This window comes from Grampus griseus (genome assembly GCF_964374135.1).
Source record: "Grampus griseus genome assembly, chromosome: 10".
Lineage (NCBI taxonomy): Eukaryota > Metazoa > Chordata > Mammalia > Artiodactyla > Delphinidae > Grampus > Grampus griseus.
Genome location: NC_139004.1, coordinates 51,668,038 through 51,691,834, shown reverse-complemented (window position 1 = coordinate 51,691,834; position 23,797 = coordinate 51,668,038). Strand labels below are relative to the sequence as shown.

The 23,797-nt window shown below is 44.0% G+C and overlaps 1 protein-coding gene across 2 annotated transcripts in view; it reads left to right on the top strand.

Annotated features, from left to right (window-relative positions):
• OSBPL10 (oxysterol binding protein like 10) overlaps nt 1-23,797 on the top strand; it is a gene marked incomplete at its 5' end in the record, with an annotated part of 284,829 nt that overhangs the window by 180,825 nt on the left and 80,207 nt on the right. For both annotated transcript variants that reach the window (XM_082663642.1, XM_082663643.1), the window contains one exon: nt 20,278-20,488. In XM_082663642.1, coding sequence (XP_082519768.1) covers nt 20,278-20,488 — 211 coding nt within the window. The remainder of the gene's footprint in view (nt 1-20,277; nt 20,489-23,797) is intronic.

Sequence of the window (23,797 nt, the reverse complement as noted above, 5' to 3'; positions counted from 1 at the left end):
GTAGATATGTTCATTTGTGTCGTATTTTTTTTTTACCATCTTTATTGGAGTATAATTGCTCCACAATGGTGTGTTAGTTCCTGCCGTATAACAAAGTGAATCAGCTATACATATACATATATCCCCATATCTCCTCCCTCTTGCGTCTCCCTCCCACCCTCCCTATCCCACCCCTCTAGGTGGTCACAAAGCACTGAGTTGATCTCCCTGTGCTATGTGGCTGCTTCCTACTAGCTATCTATTTTACATTTGGTAGTGTATATATGTCCATGCCACTCTCTCACTTCGTCCCAGCTTACCCTTCCGCCTCCCCGTGTCCTCAAGTCCATTCTCTATGTCTACATCTTTATTCCTGTCCTGCCCCTAGGTTCTTCATGACAATTTTTTTTTTTTTTTTAGATTCCATATATATGTGTTAGCTTACAGTATTTGTTTTTCTCTTTCTGACTTACTTCACTCTGTATGACAGTCTCTAGGTCCTTCCACCTCACTACAAGTAACTCAATTTCGTTTCTTTTTATGGCTGAGTAATATTCCATTGCATATATGTGCCAAATCTTCTTTATCCATTCATCTGTCGATGGACATTTAGGTTGTTTCCATCCCCGGGCTATTGTAAATAGAGCTGCAATGAACATTGTGGTACATGACTCTTTTTGAATTATGGTTTTCTCAGGGTATATGCCCAGTAGTGGGATTGCTGGGTCATATGATAGTTCTATTTATAGTTTTTTAAGGCACCTCCATACTGTTCTCCACAGTGGCTGTATCAATTTACATTCCTACCAACAGTGCAAGAGGGTTCCCTTTTCTCCACACCCTCTCCAGCATTTATTGTTTGTAGGTCTTTTGATGCTGCCCTTTCTTACTGGTGTGAGGTGATACCTCATTGTAGTTTTGATTTGCATTTCTCTAATGATTAGTGATGTTGAGAAGCTTTTCATGTGTTTGTTGGCAATCTGTATATCTTCCTTGGAGAAATGTCTATTTAGGTCTTCTGCCCATTTTTGGATTGGCTTTTTTGTTGTTGTTGTTATTGACCTGCATGAGCTGCTTGTAAATTTTGGAGATTAATCCTTTGTCAATTGCTTCATTTGCAAATATTTTCTCCCATTCTGAGGGTTGTCTTTTGGTCTTGTTTATGGTTTCCTTTGCTGTGCAAAAGCTTTTAAGTTTCATTAGGTCCCATTTGTTTACTTTTGTTTTTATTTCCATTTCTCTAGGAGGTGGGTCAAAAAGGATCTTGCTGTGATTTATGTCATAGAGTGTTCTGCCTATGTTTTCTTCTAAGAGTTTTATAGTGTCTGGCCTTACATTTAGGTCTTTAATGCATTTTGAGTTTATTTTGTGTATGGTGTTAGGGAGTGTTCTAATTTCATTCTTTTACATGTAGCTGTCCAGTTTTCCCAGCACTACTTATTAAAGAGGCTGTCTGTTCTCCATTGTATATTCTTGCCTCCTTTATCAAAAATAAGGTGACCATATGTCCGTGGGTTTATCTCTGGGCTTTCTCTCCTGTTCCATTGATCTATATGTCCGTTTTTGTGCCAGTACCATGCTGTCTTGATTACTGTGGCTTTGTAGTATAGTCTGAAGTCAGGGAGTCTGATTCCTCCAGCTCCGTTTTTCTTTCTCAAGATTGCTTTGGCTATTGGGTTCTTTTGTGTTTCCATACAAATTGTGAATTTTTTTCTAGTTCTGTGAAAATGCCAGTGGTAGTTTGATAGGGATTGCATTGAATCTGTAGATTGCTTTGGGTAGTAGAGTCATTTTCACAATGTTGATTCTTCCAATCCAAGACCATGGTATATCTCTCCATCTGTTGGTATCATCTTTAATTTCCTTTATCAGTGTCTTATAGTTTTCTGCATACAGATCTTTTGTCTCCTTAGGTAGGTTTATTCCTAGGTATTTTATTCTTTTTGTTGCAATGGTAAATGGGAGTGTTTCCTTAATTTCTCTTTCAGATTTTTCATCATTAGTGTATAGGAATGCAAGAGATTTCTGTGCATTTGTTTTGTATCCTGCTACATTACCAAATTAATTGATTAGCTCTAGTAGTTTTCTGGTAGCATCTTTAGGATTCTCTATGTATAGTATCATGTCAGCTGCAAACAGTGACAGCTTTACTTCTTCTTTTCCGATTTGGATTCCTTTTATTTCCTTTTCTTCTCTGATTGCTGTGGCTAAAACTTCCAAAACTATGTTGAATAAGAGTGGTGAGAGTGGGCAACCTTGTCTTGTTCCTGATCTTAGTGGAAATGCTTTCAGTTTTTCACCATTGAGAATGATGTTGGCTGTGGGTTTGTCATTGTGTCATATTTTAGATTCCACATATAAGAGATATCGGGCTTATTTTGTTGCAGCCGCCATTTTCAGGGATGGGCAGCAGTGTCTGGCAAAGGCGTGCATCCCTTTGTCAGCAGGGGGCAGCACTGGAGAGGGTAAAAATGGTCATTGTTCTTCAGATTAGCCAATCTCAAAGCTGAGGAAATTGTTCCCCAAATAAATGCAGCTCTATTAAAATCTAGCATGTATGTCAGTTTGAAGCAATACTTTAAACTTTTACTAGAGGAATGGCTCTACTTTAGATAAGTAGTTTTTGTTTGTTTGTTTGGCCATGCTGCTCTGCTTGTGGGATCTTAGTTCCCTGACCAGGGATCGAACCCGGGTCCCCAGCAGTGGAAGTGCCGAGTCCTAACCGCTGGACCGCCTGGGAATTCCCAGTTCTTTGTGTTTTTTTTTGATGCTTTGGAGTGGGGTGGAGGGTAACACACACAGTCAGAAACATGAATATTTCCTTTTGCCAAGGGTTACCTTTTATTGCTACTAAATTTACATGAAGATAAAGCCAATTTATCCCTGGGGTGAAATATGTATTTACATTGTAGTTGTGGAAAGAATTACAGCCTGTGTTTATTTTGCATTTGGGAAACAGGAGCCAGTATCTGGAAGAGTCGCTAATAGTAGACATTTTCTAAAAGGTTAGGTTAAAGCTGGTGAATTAACAGGACACAGGTGGGCCTAAGGGGAAACAGTCATTTCTAAGTATTTTCTGAATTGAAGGAGAAAATGCATTTTTTCTTCTGTAAATGCACGGCTTAGCCCAAGTTAGGCAGCCCCAACTACTGACACAAATATACCAATGGAAGCAGAGCATTTTCACTGGGAAAGAACGAACCTGGAACCTGAAACAGTGGCCCAAAGCCTAGGAATGCATCTAGTGAGAACATCATTGAAAACTGGTACTCCCAGCCAGGTGCTGGGGGCACACGGGCGTGGGGCTGCTCCCCTGACCTCAAGAACTTAAAAGAAAAACGGTGAGCACTCATGGGGGGTTGGAGGGGCTGGGGTTGTGCTGACTGGTGACCTCTGCCTGGGAGCGCAGAACTTCAGGAGCTGGGCATTGGAAGCCTAGTAGGACTTGACCATGAGGGGTGAGGAGGAAAGGATTTCCAGGTAAGATGTAACCTAGAGAAAGTCAAGGGGCGCAGGGCTGGCTGAGGAGGTAGAATATTCACGAGAAGACAGGGGCATGATACACAAGCCACCTGTGAGAATTACACCTAGTTCTGTTTTCAGATCCTGTACTTTCCAAGGTCATTGCCAGGGCCAGACATTTTCTTTTTCTGTCTCAGGTTGGGTGATGGGAAGAGAAGAATTTATTCCCATGAAAAAGAGAACTGTTTTCATCACAGCTGCATAGGGGAAACTCCAGAGGGCTCTTGAGGGAGCGTTGGCTAATGTCAAAAACCCAGAGCGGGGCTTCCCTGGTGGCGCAGTGGTTGAGAGTCCACTTGCCGATGCAGGGGACACGGGTTCGTGCCCCGGTCCGGGAAGATCCCACATGCCGCGGAGCGGCTGGGCCCGTGAGCCATGGCCGCTGAGCCTGCGCGTCCGGAGCCTGTGCTCCATGGCGGGAGAGGCCACAACAGTGAGAGGCCTGTGTACCGCAAAAAACAAACAAACAAACAAAAAACCCAGAGCTCCTTGGTGCTAATTTTAATTTACACAAAGTTAAGGGTGGCATTAGACCCGTGAACCTGATAGGTAACACAGCTTGGGGGTTGTCGTCTAGATGTTGGAAAGTCTCAGGAGAGGTGTGAGCTGAGAGAGGACAGGGGACTGAGTCCCTGTCTCTTCTTAAGCCCCCTTTAGCCTGTGGGACCCTATTGACCTTGCGTTATGAGGTGGTATCACAGGTAAGAGAGCGGTGAGGGGGTTTGAGCTCAGTTAGAGTTGGGTGTTTATCATACACATTTATAAGAAGTTAGTAAACTTCTAGAACCCTCGGACAGGAGGCTGTGCGAGTGTGGCATTCATGCTTAGGGAAACACCTCACCACTGAACTAAGTGTTTTGGATGAAAGCGTTGACTGATGTTCCAGCTGAGACATACGTCTTCCTGTGAAGTGAGTTTTTAAGGTATTTGTAAAGAGTGTGCATCCTTGTATCTCATGCATGTCAGAATCCTGTATCAGGTTAAAATCACAGTCAAAGAGAAGTGGGTGGAGGGGAAACCCCATCCTGAAGGGGTTGGTCTGTGTGTGCAGGGCTGTGGCATCACAGGACACCATTCTTCACATCCCTGGTGTCAGCTGACTGGACCAGGGCAGGCATCTGACCCATGACCAGCCCGTCATATTCACTTGCTCTCAAATTTGAAATCAGACCTGTGAGATGGGGTCGATGTGGCTCCAGGGCCTCTGCTGGGATTTGTCCAAGTGCAAGAAGTTTTCAGGGGAGTAAAATGAGAGAGAGAAGTGCCGACATCAGAGACCACAGAGACCGGAGGGATGGAGAAGAGAGACTGTGGTATCACTGCAGGACAGAGAGTGGTCCTTTCTGGCAGATGCTAGGCACCTCTGTCCCATATCCATGAAGGGATCCCCTTGTCTTTGAACTTGCGTGGGTCCGGTTTACGCTCTTTGCTGCTAAACACTCTCTATGACCACAATCAGCTAGACCTAGGAGGCACGTGACCACTGCAGTTTTCCGACGAGATGTGGCAGGAAAACAGTTAACCTGCTCCGTTCATCCCCAGAACTGGCACGGTGCCTCCTTTCCTTGTCAATTTTGAAAGCCCATGGCTGTCCCTCAGATGGTGTTTGGGCCTTTTATTCATCTGGATGAGTCTCAGGTTGCCCTGTCTTTTTTCATGCCTGAAGGGAAGAGAATGGCTGTTCCCAGCTCTTAAGAGATGCCTGGGTGCTCCCCTTCATCTATTCATTCACTCATTCTTTCCACCAGCATTTTTTGCCTGCAGTTTCCCAGGCCTTGACCTAGATTCTAGAGAAGCAACAGTGAACAAAAGAGCCATGGTCCTTGTCCTCATGGAGCTCAGAGGCTCATAAGGGCGAGAGAGAGGAGCCAAGTAATAGCATAACACATCGCTTAATTACAACCATGATGTGTTCTGTGGGTGACGGGGATCGTGACCTTTTTGGGAGATGGTGGAAGGCTGCCTGGTGAAAATAACGTCTAAGCTGAGTCTGAAGAAAGAGTAAGACTTAACCAAGAGATACACTTTTGGTGGGAATGTAAATTGGTGCAGACACTATGGAGAACAGTGTGGAGGTTCCTTAGAAAACTAAAAGTAGAGTTACCATATGATCTGGCAATCCCACTCCTGGGCGTACATCCAGAAAGGACTAAAACTATAATTTGAAAAGGTACATGCAACCCAGTGTTCATAGCAGCATTAGTCACTATAGCCAGGACATGGAAGCAAGCTAAATGTCCATTAACAGATAAATGGATAAAGAAGATGTGATACATATATATACAATGGAATATTACTTAGCCATAAAAAGGATGAAATAATGTCATTTGCAGCAATGTGAATGGACCTAGAGATTATCATACTAACTGAAGGAAGTCAGACAGAGAAAGACAAATACCATATGATATCACTTATATGTGAAATCTAAAAAAGTGATACAAGTGAACTTATTTACAAAACAGAAATAGATTCACAGACATAGAAAACAAATTATGATTGCCAAAGGGGAAAGGTGGAGGGAAGGATAAATTAGGGATTTGGAATTAACAGATACACCATTATATATACTACTATATATAAAATAGATAAACAACAAAGACCTACTGTATAGCACAGGGAACTACGTTCAGTAGCTTGTAATGACCTATAATGGAAAAGAACCTGAAAAAGAATATATATGTATGTGTAACTGAATCACTTTGCTGTACACCTGAAATATTGTAAATCAACTGTACTACAAAAAAGGACAAAAAAGACAACCAGGAAGCAGATATTCCATGGTTGAGCCTAGAGCCCATTCAGGTAGGGCTTTGTTTTTCCTAGGAACATACAGATTAATTTAGAGGCTGTAAGAAATGTGGGGTTGTTGTGTGCCTGGAGATGTCTCATGTGCAGTTAAAACATCCCATTCCCTCTGTCCTCCCGGGAGGACTAACAGTTAAGGCTGAAGGTCTAAGGTCACAGGCTACAGGAGGAAATATCATTTATTCCTTGAGTGGAAGTGGCAGCTCCAGACTAGGGGCATTGGAAGGGAGTTCTTGGATTTGCTAGAGGACCTTGCCAGCTTGTCTACACTTCCCGAAACTTTGGAGCTGTGTCCTTCCTTTCCCCCTTGCTTTCTCGGTAGTCTCCCCTCCTTCCCTCTCCTTCTACCTTTTCTCCCCTGCCTCCATCCCCTTCCTTTCACTGCCCTCTCTTACTTCTTCCTCCTCCACCCATCCACCCATCCACCCAGCATTTGTCAGGCATCTCCTGTGAATAGAGTCTTTTGATGAATTAAGATCCTGTGGGCCCTTCTCACAGTGTGTGTGGTCGTAGATTAACTGATGGATTCTGTCAGTAGGCTGGGCCCTGGAGATGGACATGTATGGAAATCATTATAATAAATTCCCTTTGCATGTTTATTCATGTGAATAGTGGTGATGGACTACACACTCTTATACTTCCTTAAAAAGTGGATGCCAGAGTCATGAGGAAGAGTGGAGAAGATGTAGGAATGGGTCCAGGGCAGTTCATTTCCATCACACAAAAACAATTTCCAGTGCAGGCGCCTGTGAGGGGTGTTAGCTCTTTTGTAAAGCACTGTATATCACTATGCTAGCTCATATTTGAGCACCTCAAGGATTACATTGTAAGCAGTTTGTGTGCAGGAATTGTGTTCTCTGTTCTGTAAAATGGTGACTGCAGTGTCATTTACCCAGTGGGGATACAATAAATATTAATTACTGGTAGCTTATCCCTTACCATAATTTTCCCTTTCAAATTAATGAAGCAGATTCCTGATAAATGCATTTGTCTCCCCAGAGTTTCATTTGCCAAGTCTCAGATGCTGTAAAGGATTTGCCTGGAGATGTGACTTTCTTGTACAATTTTGTCCCCCTCTTTCAAGTATCCTTTGGAGATGCATTTCTTTCCTGAAAATAATTGGCACTAGTGAAATTAATTTTAGCTGGAAAAGAGAACTATATTGTCATGTTCTTGTCTGCTGCTTTGCATAGATATTTGAACTAAAAACAACAATTAAGTTTTGAAAGAGAGTAACAGGCATTAGTAGGTAGAGCTACGGCCCAGTGGGAGATAAGAACGTGCTGCTAACCTGAAGTTAGATATAGATGTCTACTGGCTTTTCTTTTTTCCCCAGGAATTCTTAGAACAACCTTCGAATTTCCCCAAATGGAGATTACATCTCCAGAAGCTTAGAGGTTCTCTGAGATAGGCCAAGCATGTACGTGGAATATGAGTGTGAATAAAGGTAAAGCAGACTCAGGAAAGTGGTTTAATTTCATACTCGTTGATCTTTGGTTTGTAAGGTTCCATTCTGCAAGAGATAAAAACCTGATATACCAGCCAGCATCTGCTGAGGGATGGCAGGTCGACCAGAAGGCTTCTGACATGGATCAATAAAGCAGCATTTTAGCTTTTGTTTTATACATGAGGTATATTTAACAGTTTCTGCTGAGGGGACTTCTGAGAGATACTTAAACACTTGAGTGAAACTTCCACACCATTTGCAGGACAAATCCTTACCCTTTGTTGTTCAGGCTTTGTTTATGAATCAAGATTTCTTTCTGGGGATTTTACCCAGGAAGACTTTGTGGTCTAACTTGTTCTCTTTCAGTTCAGAGTGAATTGCATCTTAATTCCTTTTAGGCAGAAGGCCTTGCCAGGTGAGCATCCGTGTGTGTGTGTGTGTGTGTGTGTGCGCGTGCGTGTGTGCGCGCACGCGCGCGTGTGCGTGTGTGCTGTGATCATGAATCATCTAGGGCAGTGCCGTTCTGCGTGCCTCCTGGGAGTGAGGAAGGGGGGCAGAGAAGTTTGGGTCCAGGACACTGCACTTCAGTCCTCACATCTCCACTTGCATGGATTATGATTTGGGCCCCAGGGTCGTAAAACAAGAATCACGATGACCAGCCTGCCTTGGGAGCAGGGCAGAGCTGGGAGAGTGAGAGATGATGAGTGTGGTAGCACTTTGTAAACTGTAAGGCTCCCCCTTGGTCCGGACGTGAAATGGCCCTGCTTCTATTATTCATGTCGATGGTTGTGACTGGTGTGACTGCTGTACCGGAAGTAGATGGAGAAGTTGAGACGGAGGAACGTGGGAAAGCCAAGAGCCAGTTTCTGCTTTCCTCTTCAGCTTAGATGCTGGATTCAGATCAGACACAGGACCTTGCTTGGCGAGCTTGGCAAAGGTGGACAGTCCTGCCCTTATCCAGTGGGTCCTGGGGGCAGAGCAGGCAGTAGGACAGGGTCCAGGTAGACGCTCCCTCTGGCATGAGGAGGGTGTGGGCACCTCGGGCATTGTTTCCCATTGTCTCTTTGTCCTTGGACCTTTTAGGAGAGAGCTATGGCTTCTTCATGAGCTTTCAGAATCCAGTGGGTTCTCCTGGTCATCCTTCCCCTCCCAGCCAGGGCTGTGTAGCTTTCCTTCCATCGCTGGGGCCCCCTTGTCCCTTGCCCTACACCTACCCCCCCATCCACATGGCTGCTTCCACCCTGATGAAAGAAGCGTGCTCTCTGGACTCCCTTTAGTCTTATATGCTTGAATTTTCTTTACTGGATATGGAAACTTCTTTTTTGTTAAGTATATTTTACATGTAACATTCTGTAAATTTAAGGTGTACCGCATGTTAATTTGATACATATACACAGGGTAATAGGATTGCCATTGTAGTGAGATTCAGCACCTCTGTCACATTACATAATTATCCCTTCTTTTTAGTGGTTGGAGTAATTAAGTTCTAGTCACTTAGCAAGCTGGATGATTTTAGTACAATATTATCGTGTATATTCATTATACTGTGCATTAGGTCTCTAGGGCTTATTTACTGCTCGTTGTAGAAATTTCTTAACCTTTTTTTAGCCCCATAGTATACAGGGACATGTGCAATGAATTAAAATTTTAAAAAGATACTGGTTTTCATTTTTTGAGTTTTTTTGTCTGTGAAATTGGTTATGAAAAAAAGATGAGTTTTAGAGAGTGCTAATAAGAAAGAGGACAGCTCACACATTGCTGAGGGAAAACAAATCGATAACAATTTTTTTTCGATGGTGAGCTGGCAGTATTTCTCAAAAGGCTTAAAAATTAATGTTAAATACCCTTAAATTCAGCAACTCCTCTTCTAGGAGTTTATTTTAAGGAAATCATTACAAATTTATGCTGAGATCTACCTACAGAGAAGTTTGTGGAATTGTAATTTGTCACAGAGAAGAAAGTTAGACCTCATTGTAAGGTCCAGTGATAGAGAATTGGGCAATAAATTGTGGCCCATTTATGTGCTGGAATGACCTGCAGTATCGTAAATAGTATTGTTACAATTCAACATGGTATATGGAATTTTAAAAAAAGCAATATTATGATGTGCAACCACTTTCGTAAAAAGTAAAAGTACGTATTTGTGCATAAAACTGTTGTATGTATACCAAAATTTTAATACTTATTTCTCTAGTTTGGGATATGTTATGGGTATTTTTTTCTTCTATTTTACTATGTGTGGTGTTTTTTTCCGTGGTAAGTATTGTTTTTGTTTAAAAAAAAAAAGAGAGAGAGATTTATAATGAAAACCATCAGTGGGTGGCACTTGCACCAAAGCCCAGGTCGTGGGTGTCATGCGGGGGAGGCCAGCCTTGTGCTGGTAAGGGTGAGCGCCTTTATCGCATCCAGCACCCTGCCGGGGCTGTGCCTGTATGAGGGAGGCAGAGGTACAGAGCGATGAGGGATGAAACAAGGCGGTGATTTCCTGACCCCTTACCTTTTACTCACAGTCCTTCTGTTGGCCTATGGTGTTTTCGTTGAGAACAGGATAAGAGACCATTCCTTTTGTACCTGGCACCCCTCATTACCAACTTAACATTCAGTATAGACAGGTGGAGTGAAAAAATAATACTTAAAAAAAAATAAATTTATTTTTGGCTGCTTTGGGTCTTCATTGCTCTGTGCAGGCTTTTCTTTAGTTGCAGTGAGCGGGGGCCACTCCTCTTTGCGGTACGTGGGCTTCAGTAGTTGTGGCACGTGGGCCCAACAGTTGTGGCTCGCTGGCTCCAGAGCGCAGGCTCAGCAGTTCTGGCACACAGACTTAGTTGCTCCGTAGCATGTGGGATCTTCCCAGACCAGGGCTCGAACCTGCAACCCCTGCCTTGGCAGGTGGATTCTCAACCACTGTGCCACCACCAGGGAAGCCATAATAATACTTTTTAACATTTGTGTCAGCATCTTCTGTTACCTTATTCTGAAAATGCATTCTCCACCTCAGTTTTCCTTTAGCAAAAATTCCATGAGAAGATGTGATGGTGACATTGCAAGCAAGGAGCTTCTGCTCCAGAGCCAGGGTTGACTTTGCTTGGAGTGAAAAGCTCTTCCATGATGCAGCCACTACAGTGAGATCTGTGGAAAGATGTCTGTGATGTGTGTATTAGCTTTCTGGGGCTGCGGTATCAAAGTACCACCGACTGGTACTTTGTCTCCCAGTGATGGATCCTAGAAGCCCTCAGTCCAGGCATTGGCAGGGTGGTGCCTTCTGAGGACTGTGAGAGTCTGTTCCAGGTCTCTCTCCTTGGCTTATAAATCAATCTTCTCCCACGGCTTCTCTCATCTGCCCTCTGTGCATGTCTGGGTCCTAATTTCCTCGTTTTTTAAGGACACCAGTCGTATTGGATTAGGGCCACCCTAATGACCTGATTTTACACTGATGACCTCTGCAAAGAACCTTTCTCCTTGACTGCAGCAAGGATTGAAACTCCTTGATAACAGCCAATCATACTCTCTTTCCTGAGAATTTGAAAAAATGTGATTGGAGTCACGCACACGTGCGGCAAGTTTGGAACCCTTCATGGCAGCCCCTAGAGAGGGGATCCTCAGGCTTCTGCTACTGAGAGTCCCCAAATCTCAGCCCTGTTCTTGTCCTTTCTGAGAGTTGGTTGTTCATCATCTTTAATCCTACAAGAAACTCCTATATTTTTCTAATAATTTTTTTTTATTGAGGTATAGTTGATTTACAATGTTATATTAATTTCAGGTGTACAACACACCTGATTCAATATTTTTATAGATTATATTTCATTTCAAGTTATTATAAAATAAAGGCTATATTTCCCTCTACAAAAAAAAAAAAAATCCTGTCTCCAAGTTAGGTCACATTTAAGGTACTGAGGGTGTGGGATGTCAACATATGAATTTTGGAGGGACACAATTCAACCCATAATGATGTATTTCCCCCCTATTAAAAAAAACTCATTATTTTGAAAAATTTCAAACGTAAAAACATTAGAGAAGATAACATTAAACCTCCATGTCACCACCAACAGCTTCAGCATCCCCAAAGCCAGTATCATTTCATCCTATCCCCCACCAACACCACTGGAGTATTTTGAAGTAACTCCCAGCTATAAGAGATGATGCATTTCAAGTGGTAAAGGTTACACAATTATATATAAGGGATATCCTGTTAAATAAAATAATACTGTGTGTGTGTGTGTGTGTGTGTGTTTGTATAAATTGGAAGAGTCAGAGTAATACCAGAATGTTAGGGCTTATCTCTAAGAATTAGGATTTCAGGTAATTTTTACTTCCTTTTTTAGAACTGTATTTACTTTCTGATTTTGTTGGGATGGTGATTGATGGTGTGAGTCAGCCTTTTGTAATCAGAATAACAAAAGTTGTTTCCAGGTGGTGAGAAAAGGTGGGGTGAGGGACAGTGGAAGAAACGTCACCATCACCGTAGTTGTTTTCTGAGGCAGAAAGGGTATTGTGCTTCCCGAATAAGAGAAGGAAAGAGGAGGAAGTATATCAGATCGTGCCTCGGAGTGGAGCCGCCCCACTGTAGGAGGAGAGTGTAGGAGGAGAGTGAGGGCTGCCACTACAGGTGAAGCTGTGTGTGACCTCAGCACGGACTCCTGGCTTCTCTGAACCCAGATTTCCTGCTTGCAAAATGAAGGAGACAGACTTGACAGCCATAGATTCCTTTGCCCATGAATGCTATGATCTCATAGTTATTTTTTCTTTTTTGACGTATAGTTGATTTACAGTGTTATGTTAATTTCTGCTGTACAGTAAGGTGACTCAGTTATATATATATATACACACATACACATTCTTTTTTATATTCTTTCTTATTATGGTTTATCTCAGGATATTGAATATAGTTCCCTGTGCTATACAGTAGGACCTTGTTGTTTATCCATCCTGTATACAATAATTTGCATCTACTAACCCCAAACTCCCACTCCATCCCTCTCCCGCCTCCCCACCCCCCAGCAACCACAAGTCTGTTGTCTGTCTGTGAGTCTGTTTCTGTTTGTAGATAGATTCATTTGTGACATATTTTAGATGCCACATATAAGTGATATCATATGGTATTTGTCTTTCTGACTTACTTCACTTATTATGATAATCTCTAGTTACATCCATGTTGCTGCAAATGGCATTATTTTGTTCTTTTTCATGGCTGAGTAGTATTCCATTGTATGTATGTACCACATCTTCTTTATCCATTCCTCTGTCAGTGGACATTTAGGTTGCTTCCATGTCTTGGCTTTTGTGAATAGTGCTGCTATGAACATAGGGTGCATGTATCTTTGTGAATTAGATTTGTGTCTGGATATAGGCCCAGGAGTGGGATTGATGGATCATATGGTAGCTCTATTATTAGTTTTCTGAGAAACCTCCATACTGTTTTCCACAGTGGCTGCACCAGCTTACATTCCTACCAACAGTGTAGGGAATTCCCTTTTCTCCACACCCTCTCCAGCATCTATTATTTGTAGACTTTTTGACGATGGCCATTCTGACTGGTGTGAGGTGTGGTACCTCACTGTAGTTTTGATTTGCATTTCTCTAATAATTGGCGATGTTGAGCATCTTTTCATGTGCCTATTGGCCCTTTGTATTTCTTCTTTGGAGGGATGTTTATTTAAGTCTTCTGCCCATTTTTTGATAGGGTTGTTTGTTTTTCTGTTTATGATCTCATAGTTCTTGAACATTTCAGTATGGGTTTGTCTTTTGGGAGTTGGTAAAGATAAAATGTGCATTTCATATTTGAACAATGTGGAGTTATTACTGGGGGTGGCGAGGAAATGATTGTAGAAAAGCCAAAAGTGAAGGTAAGACAGAAGAGAATCCGTTTTTAAGAAATGTGCGGACCCATCCCCATATCTTCAGAAAGTGTTTCTGAGTATGTGCATGTGCAGTTCAGAATTTTGCCTTTGCCTTTTGCCTTTTGCCTTGGATGGCATGGGCTGCTGTATAAATAGCACTGAGACTTCTTGGTAACACTCACGTTCTCATATTGAAACTATGGAGGGACCAGGATGGATGTCCTTCATCTCTGGATTGGCCTTTCAACCACTCTTTTCTTTCATTTCTATTCCTCTAGTCTCACATGATAAAGGCCACGTGTCAGAATGTTGAACTAAAAATGCCAGTAGCCTGTCCTGCCTCCCAGTGGTGGGGGTGGACAGAGAGATCTGGAGTCAGCGCGTAAGTCATCTGGTAACAGTCAGCCTCAGTCGTACCCCCTGAGGTCCAGCAAAGTGGGTATAAATCCAGAAAGTAGGTAAAAATGTAGAAATGATGAATGCTTCTCTTCTGTCAATTTTCTAAAAGAGAGAATAAATTCTGTAACCAAAAAAATGAATGACTGGTGCTTGACACTTTTCCATCTGGCTAGTTAGATCTGCTTAGGAAGCAGCCTTCAACTTGGAAGTGGAAATAACATGTATGCACTTACATACCTTTGAAAGGAAAGCAAACTTTTCTGCCCAAAGGCATAAAAATGACTTCAGGCCTAGATTCCCCTCCCCCACCCAGAGCTGAGGGCAAGGGGGATTCTGCCAAAACAGGTACCTGTCCCCTGTGTGGAAGGTCTGGACTCTCAGGTAGACCAGCAGGGACCAATGGAGACCCCGGGACAGGAGATAAATCAAGCAGATCAAAATAGCCCCACAAAGTGTCTGAAATTAGATTGTCATTGAAACCACGGGCCATAAAAGTAGGCTAGGGCTTGTGTGCTCAACCTAAACATGTGATTGCCTCCTAAAAAAACTCAAACTGGACCTGGAATCTCCTAACACGATAGCCAAAATGTCCAGAATATGGTCAGAAATCACCAGTCACTCCAAGAACCAATAAAATCACACATTGAATGAGAAAAGAGAATCATCTGACATCCAAACCGAGATGAGTCAAATGCTAGTTTTATGTGGGCACAGCCTCACCCAAGTGTTCACACGGGGACTCTGCCTGCCTTCCAGCTGCAGGGGCCAGGCTGAGCAGTCAGAGATCCCGTGGTTTGCCAAGCCTTAAATATTTACTCCCTGGCCTTTTATAGACGTTTGCGGACACATGTAGTTAGGTCATCAAAGATCTAATGGTCAATTTTGGGGAGATCTTTCCTTCTTTCTCCCATTTTTTTTTCCAATTAAAATTTTTATTGAAAGTTGAATTTCAGAGCAATACCTCTGAAGAAATTTTCACTACAATTCAGGCTTCCAAATTAAATTTAAAATTCAACTGCCCATGTTACTATTTATTTGAAAAACTCAACAAAGATGACAAGATGATTAAGGCCTGTGTTTCAGATGGTTAAATTTACATATGCCCAGGCAACAGTAACTCCGTCATAATTCACTCCTCTGCCTAGAAGACAGTAGGTTGTTTTGATGTTGGATACTTTAAAAGGTGGAATTTTGGTTTCCCTTGGTTTATAGTTGGTTTCTTACGTTGGTTTCTCTATTCTCTTCCTGTGTTTTGTCACCTTGTTCTTCCTCTTTATCTGTAACCTCATCTGTGTAGCTGGCAGCCTCACCCCTGGAGAGGGACCCTGTTTCCTCCCGCTCATCTTTGTTCCGTATTGTCACTGTCACTCTCTTACTCCTGTCAAGTAGTGTGGATTTGAAGATCTGCCCACTCGATGGGGTTTTCTTTGTCTGCTCACCTGATGAGCCTGGAGAGAGATTTGGGAGTCCAGGAGATGTTTAGGACTGGCCTCCGTGGGGTCGTGCTTGGGACCACGGAGAGCGGTGCAAAGGGACCCGGGACCCTGCTTCAAGGAAACTCTTGGCTTGTTAACATTCCGGTTATGCCAAGAGCTGGAACAACAGACAAAGCCCAGGGAGTGCAGGAGGCAGGCTGAGAGTCAGGGAAGCGACTCAGCAAGAGGGAGAAATTGTTCAGGTGAGGCCAGGCCTTAACTGGGTTCCCAACACTCAGAAACATGGAGAAAGGCTGTAGAGGTTGGGATGTTGCCTCTCCAGATGTCACCACCACCCTCTGATGACAAGACCAAGGGACTTTATTGTTCACACTGTGGGGGAAATGCCACCTCCGTGGGGCAGCGTCTCCCAGCCAGGAGGGCAGCGTCTGGATACGAGAATTAGAACTTTGGTTGACAATATAGGGACTTGATTGGGATCAAGAGACAATGGCTCAGGATTGGTGGAAACAAGGCAAGGACTTTGAGACAAGGCATTTTACAAATTTTAGGGTGCACACTGTTATGTTGATGGCTTCCATTAAAGAGCTGATGGATGTTTCAGGAAGCTTCTGTAAGGAGCCCTCAAAGCCATTTCTGGGGTGGGGAGTCTGGAATTTTAAAGTAATGCTAATGAGGGTCGTTGAATAGTAAATCTGTGTTAATGGAGATAGTAAGCTCTGTGTGTGTGTGTGTGTGTGTGTGTGTGAGTGACACAGAGAGAGAGAGAGAGAGAGAGAGAGAGAGAAGTGTTAGTTTTAGTTAGCTAGTTAGTTAGTTTTGGTTCCAAGGTCTTTGAAGCCTGAGTTAGCCAAGGAGTGATCCCTGACCCAGACGGGAGACTTAGAAGGGGCTCTGGAATTCCACCAGGCTGAGGAGAAATGTCAAACCAAGGCCACCTTGAAGTTGGCATCGAATTGTTTGTTCTCCTTCCAGGCAAGAGGGATTGAGTTACTGAAGGTCCCAGGGAGTCTGTGAAACCAGAAGGCTCGGCCAAGCAAGGCCGGCAGCCCTGGTGACATTAGGATAAGAAATCTGAGCCTGCTGCTGCTGCTTTGGTTACTGACGGACGGATGAGTGAGGAGCTGGTATTCGTTGATGTCTAGCCTGTCAGGACTGGACCTTTCCGGCGCCTCTCAAAACCTACACCAAGCTTTGCAGGTCAGAACGGTCTGAGGCCATCAAGGCGAGCGAGTGTAGCTGCTGCCCCCTTGCTGCCCCCTCCTCAGTTCCCTCTTTAGCAGGATCTCATCTTGTTGAGCTGATGTCACTGGGTTTTGGTCTTTGCCTTCCGCTTTGGTTTCAGCTTCAGTGAAATAAAACCGTAAAATCTGCAGCCACTGACTTTCTTAGCTTTGATTTTGCAGTGCACATGCCATTGTTTGTGCTATGAGAAGTGGACCTTTTTTCTTTCCCTGTGAAGTTGGATTTGACCTAAAGTTAGACTACTTCACAACCTCAGAGTTGACATTCCCAGGGGGTGGATCTCTGAAATTTCACGGGGGTCCCATTTTGCACCTGTGTTAACAAGGTGGCGATACCCCTGATTGTAGAAGCCAAACGCCACAAGAAATGAAATGCGTGCTTTTTTTTTTTTTTTGGTTTTTAAACACCACACATGGTTGATGTTGTGCTTCAGAAGAAGTGTTTAGAGCTCTGACTTGAAACTTATGTAATTAGTGGTTCAAGCAGTTCAAAGGCTGGTGGCCGTCACTGGCCGTGCTTTGCTCTTGTGTTGAGGGTGTGGGAACCTTGCAGGGCAGAGGGAGCTGCTTTGGGACTTTGTTGTTGGTGTTTTTGTCATGTACAACTTCGAGACATCTTCTCATATGTGCCCTTCATTAAAATTAGATATGGAAAAAACAGCTAAAACTTGTTCTTCCCAAGTCTGATGAAGGTTCTCCATCAGTGCCTCCCAGTGTGAGAAAAGTTAAAGCAATGATAAGCGTGATATACAAGCGCTGAGGCTGGGAGTCCTGTGTTGCTTTCAGGGTTCGTTCAGTTCTTTTGGAGCCTGATGATACTAATAGAAAGTGAAGGTTGGCATCGATTGTGTGTTTAAAGACTAAAGTTCTGTTTTGCGTCACATGGAAAAGGGGAGAAAATGACTCTTGGTGTCTCCTGTGTGTCACGCGCTGTGCTAAGCTCGTTTTAGTGCTCAGTGTACCAAGAAAGATGCTGAAATCCGTCCAGTGTCTGGTGCTTGGTAAGTCTGTAGCACAGGGTCACTCAGGGAGCGGTCTCGGCATTTTGAGCAGGAAAGTTCTGCCGTGACTTGTGGGGCATGTGGCACCCCTGCCCCCTCCCACTCAGCGCCAGCCGTTCTGCAGTCATTGTAAACGTCAAATCCATCCACTGCCGGTTCAGACGTCCTTTGCTGGAGGCTGTCCTGCCTCTTGGCGCTGGCAACAGGCTCCTATAAACACTGTTGAATGCTTTCTAGAGAGCAGATACGTGCCTTCCATCTCTGGGAACCTGCCTCTGTTGTAATAGGGTAGAAGATTCTGGAAGTCACTTTTGTGTTTTTATTACCTGAGATTTGCGTCATATTTTATGCTTGTGAAATAACAAGTACTTATCCTATACTATATAATTGGAATACAGTTCTCCTTTTCGTTGATTAAAAAGGAGTATATTCCATATTTAATGGCTTCATTTTACTCACCTTTTAAGCATTATGTTATCGTCCATAGTAGTCAGGAACATAATATACATTTATACATATACATACATAATATACATTTATATTCCATCATTATATTTGCTTCTTCCCTTTCAACACATCATTTTTCTAAGACAAGATTTTATGGTAGGAATTTACAGAAATGCTGACTACAACAAGTAGCTTGAAATCAACTTCTCCCTAAATGTTAGCAGTTCTACATAGAGTTGACTGTCGAAGAGTATAAAAACATTTTATCTTTTTCAGTGTTAAATTTAACCATTTTCTTGGCAAACCTAAACTGATAACGGAGGTATTATTTTTTACTGAATCTTCAGCCATGTTGTCCTAATAGACTATAATGATTTGTGTAGACTTTGTGTCATAAACAGACTCTCTTGCGCCTCAGTGAGAAAAAAGGGACCCTGGGGTTTCGTTCATTCTTTCAACAGATCCATCAGTGAACAGCACAGATAGAATGGTCCTTGCTTTCACACTAGTACAGATGAACATAAGAAATAAGTAAATTACAAGTTGGGTTGGAAGATGGTAAGTGCTATGGAGAAAAATAAGTTGGGAAGGAGCACAGGAGCGCCAGGGTTTTGGTTGGACATATGATTTTAAATTATGTGGTTCAGGAAGCTTTCCTGAGAAGGCAGCTCTTCAGCAAAGACCTGAAGGAGAAATGAATTCTTATTGAGCTCCTATTATGCCCCAGGTACTGTTTTAAGAGCCAGAATGGCTAGGTATAAACTCTGTAATCTGCAAAAAATAATTTACATGGCCAGAGGATGGGCATGTAATATGTTTAATGTGTATATTTTTAAAAATCTTTTTGAAGTAAGGGCACTGATTTTGGTAAGTAGGATTGCAATGGGGGAGCTTTTTTTTTTTTTTTTTTTTTTTTTTTAAGGAGATGACTACACAGAGTGATAGGAAATAGCAGAAAGAAAATAGAAAAACAAGCCAAAGCATGGGCTGAGTTTTGTGTCCAAGTCCAGCAGTCCTTACAGAGTATTGCTTCTTCCCAGCTGGTGGCATCTTGATGGTAACAAGGATCCTCCTGGGATGACAGTGACAAAGCAGGAGCGATTGCTTCAAATTAAAGGATGGCTTTTGTGAGGGATGCTTAAGGAACAGTGGACCGGAATCCAGAGAACAGGAGTTGGTTCCTGCCTCTGATGCTGACCTGTGACCCTATGACCTTGGGCAGGCTGCTTTAGTTCCTCCATGTATCAGCTCGACTGTTTATTTGTTTGCCATGCAATTTATGCTCATCATCTTGCTTAGCGAGATAAGTTGTAAAACAGGAGGGGCATGAGCTTCACAAGATCACCAGTGAAGTCCTTTTCTAGTTCTTGAGTTCCTTTCTCCTTCATTTGTCCAAGGAGACACTGCTTGTCTATAGCTTACGAACTGAAGCCAGGCCACAACACAGGGTTACTGGTTTGTCACAGCTTCAGCCATGGAGCAGGGCTGGCTCTAGAACTCCCAGTTTTTCTCCTCCTCCTGTCACCCTACACACGGTGTTAAGGAAGTCGCGGGCTCTCGTAGCATTTTGGGGTCAGAGTGGGTCGGCACTGGTCTCGGTTTGATCTCACCCCCACAAATGCCAACCCCAGATGTCACTTCTGTTTCTTGAACTTCGAATAGGACTGCCAGGGAGTTAGGGATGGATTGCAGCTGGAAGGAAAGCATGGAATTAACCTTGCTCTGAGGCAAAGCCACACACTTCCACCATCTCAGATAACCTTCCGTGGTCCAAGGACCTTAAAGTTGGTCACAAGACTTCTATACTTTTAGTATATTTATTATTACCTTCCAAAGATCTGTAAACCGATACACCCAGGTGGCCCCGATGGTCCCTTTCAGCTCTAAAGTTCTAAAACCCTCTTGTGATCAGAGCTCTAGAGGCGTGCCTTTGCGTGGATGGACCCAGGTAGATTTCACCCAGGCCTGCATCATCCCAGGAGGGCTGTGCGCCGAGCACCCTCCGAGCTGTCTCCCACGCAGCTGGCAGTCTGGGTGGTGATGTTGTCTCTCACCACTTCCCCCGCACTTTCATCCACTCCTGTGGTTTAAGCGCTGGCTCCCCGCCTGTGGAAGAGAGGACTTCGACCCTCACCTCCTCGCTGTCTTCCCGTTCCGCAGATGATGACCCAGGTGGAGGGACAGCAGAAGAACCTGGTGCATGCCATCGAGTCTCTGCCGGGGTCCGGGCCCCTCACTGCCTTGGACCAGGACCTGCTGCTCCTGAAAGCTACCTCTGCTGCCACCCTCAGCTGCCTTGGGGAGTGCCTGAGCCTGCTCCAGCAGAGCCTGCACCAGGCCGGTCAGCCCAGCCACAGGCCCGGGGCCTCGGGTAAGACCTCCGGGGGCCCGCCCGGGGCTGCAAGTGCGCGCTCTCCGATGTACGCATGCGTGTGTCTGTCTGCCATCGCCTTCCTCCTTTAAATCCATCCATCTCGCCTTTTATCCAAGCGCTTCTCCATTTACCCCTTCTTCCTTCCCCACCTCGCTTGGGCTATATTTTTATTTCTGTTTTACCCATTAGCAATTGCCATCCTATGCACAATTTAACGTGTTTCCATGAATACTCTGAAACTACTTTGAGACGTGCTGGCACCCTGTTCTCCGTTGCATTGCGTTTGTGAATTTTGCACTCAGTGTTGTGTTTGCAAGACTCATTGCTATGCAGCCTCTAGTCCACTATTTTTTTTTTTTTTTTTTTTTTGCGGTACGCGGGCCTCTCACTGCTGTGGCCTCTCCCGTTGTGGAGCACAGACTCCGGACGCGCAGGCTCAGCGGCCTCCGCGGCATGTGGGATCTTCCCGGACCGGGGCACGAACCCGCGTCCCCTGCATTGGCAGGCGGACTCTCAACCACTGCACCACCAGGGAAGCCCTAGTCCACTATTTCTAACTGTGCCTGTGGAGTGCGTCCCCCGACACTTGGCTCCACACCTTCTCCTGATGGACACCCGCCTTACCTCCTGCTCTCTGGACACCCGCTCCCCCATCCATTTCCTGTCCCCTCAGGGCTCGGTATGAGAATTTCTCTGGAATACATAGCAGAAGCATTTCCAGTTGTTTATCAAGAAGCTAGATATAATAATAACCCCCCTTAAGATGCTCCAGTCCTTTTGAAGTGTTTAATCGATAAGCACATAGAAAGATATTAGGGAAGATTAAATTAAATGATAAAGGTGAAAATGGCTTGAGATTGGTCATGTCATATAGAATTGTAAAGTATTAGAAATAAGAGACGAATTGAAGCCTCATGGAGCTTTGTTGCCCAGGGTTCAATTAATTAATGAGAAATGAGGCAGTTCAGGTGATGGAAAGTATAGCTTGGTTATGACAGATAGTCTGTATTTCACGCTTCCCACAAGCCGCCTTTGCCTTCCTCTTTCACCAAGGTTAAAAGCGGGATGTTGGTTTCCTACAGTAAACCGTATAAGGGTAATTCGGATTTCTTTCTGTAATACCCACCATCACGTACTAAGCGCTGATTCTGTCAGCATTTGGCCACGTCCAGAGGTGGGCTCTTCCCACTGTGGCAGGTGCCTGGGGTCCTTTGTTCAGTCCAGAATGGAACACCCAGCGGCCTCTGGGTTCCCCAAACTGGGGCCAGGGACACTGTCCTGCTCACATCATAATTTTCTCAGGGCAGGTCTATCTTCTTTTTCTTTACTTTTTTTTGGAAATAATTTGAGACGTCTAGAAAAGTAACAAGCATAGTATGAAAAATCCTCATATCTCCAAATTCTCTGAATGCCAACATTTTCTGACATTTGCTTCATTATCTTCTGTCTGTATATAGAAGCCTATTATAATATTCTAACCACTTAAGAGTAAGTTGCAGACTTGGTATATATCTTTACGCTTATATACCTCAGTGTAAATTTCATTAAAAGAAAGAAAAAAAAAAGGACACTCTCCTATGTAATAACAGCGCAGTGGTCAAACTCAGTAAATTAACATGAATACAATCCTCTTCCTAATCTGCAGACCTTACTGAATTTTGCTGATGGCTCCATCAATGTCTTCTGTAACAAAAGGAAAAACATTCAGGTACAGGATACAGGCTGGGAGGGGCATGTGTGTCGAGGCACAGAGTGAAGGCACCCAATCTGCTTTTCTCCTTCCTTCTTCCTTCTCCACTTGAAAAGTGGGACTCTGATGCTGAGTCTCCCTGACTTTTCCTGATCTGGATGGAGCCTCGGTGAGTGCGTCGGGGCTTGGGCACAAATCAGTGTTAGACCGGATGCTTCTCAAGATTCTTAGGATCCCTCTCACACCAGATTGTATGTCCAGCCTCTGGAACAGGCTCATTCCGAGAATGAGTGGATAGAAGCTTGACCCATTTTCTTATTCCTAAAATTCATCCTTTACATTTTTCTTCAGGGTGGCTTTCTAGCAAATTTCTAATTTTTGTTCCTGATTTTCATTGTGTCTCTGGGGTTTTTAAGGGCCTGGAGGGACAAAGCTCGCGGTGGAATTTCAGATGTGGTGACAGGTGGAAATGAGGACTATTGGGGTGGGAGGAGGGGGAGACCGAGCAGTGTTGCCGACACTATGCCACCCACCATGCTGCCTTCTGCAGCTCTTCACTGTCCCACCCCTGGCCTCGCCCCGTTTGTCCATCCTCCCTTCCTTTTAGCCATTTTTTTTTTTAACATCTTTATTGGAGTATAACTGCTTTACAATGGTGTGTTAGTTTCTGCTTTATAACAAAGTGAATCAGCTATACGTATACATATATCCCCATATCTCCTCCCTCTTGCGTCTCCCTCTCACCCTCCCTATCCCACCCCTCTAGGTGGTCACAAAGCACCGAGCTGATCTCTGTGTGTTTTTAGCCATTTTTACCAAAGAACTTGGCTGAAGATTGGAGAATAGAGCATGAAGCATCATAAGAGTTATTTTGTTTCTTTGTCTTCTTAACCCTTCCAAAGTTACATTGCATATAACACAACCCCTTAGGTTTTAAAACATTCTGCATGTGTCTTTTAAATCTGTGCCACATGCAGTGGTTAAGAATCCGCCTGCCAATGCAGGGGACACGGGTTCGATCCCTGGTCCGGGAAGATCCCACATGCCATGGAGCGACTAAGCCTGTGTGCCACAACTACTGAGCCTGCACTCTAGAGCCCGCGAGCCACAACTACTGAGCCCGTGTGCCACAACTACTGAAGCCCGCGTGCCTAGAGCCAGTGCTCTGCAACAAGAGAAGCCACCACAATGAGAAGCCTGTGCACCGCAAGGAAGAGTAGCCCCCGCTAGCCACAACTAGAGAAAAGCCCGCGCACAGCAACAAAGACCCAACGCAGCAAAAATAAATAAATAAAGCTGTGCCACACATTTGGGGGAAGAAATGGAATCACTTCCTGCATCCAAAGCATCTCAGTTGCCTGCAGTTAAAATGGATTTCCAGGCTCTCAAGCTAGCAGAATAAGAGAATCTGACAACCCTGGGAGTGTCACCACGAAATGTGTTTGTTTAGAATCTCAGGGCTCTTGAGGTTGATAGTGGCTGTGGCAGACTGACTCCCGCTGATAAAAACATAATGGTTATATCCAAGGAGTGCCAGGCTGGGTTGATGGAAATCAAAATCTCATTAAAGCCAACCTCTGTCGGGGTTTCCTCTAGATGTTCAAGGGGCCTGGGGT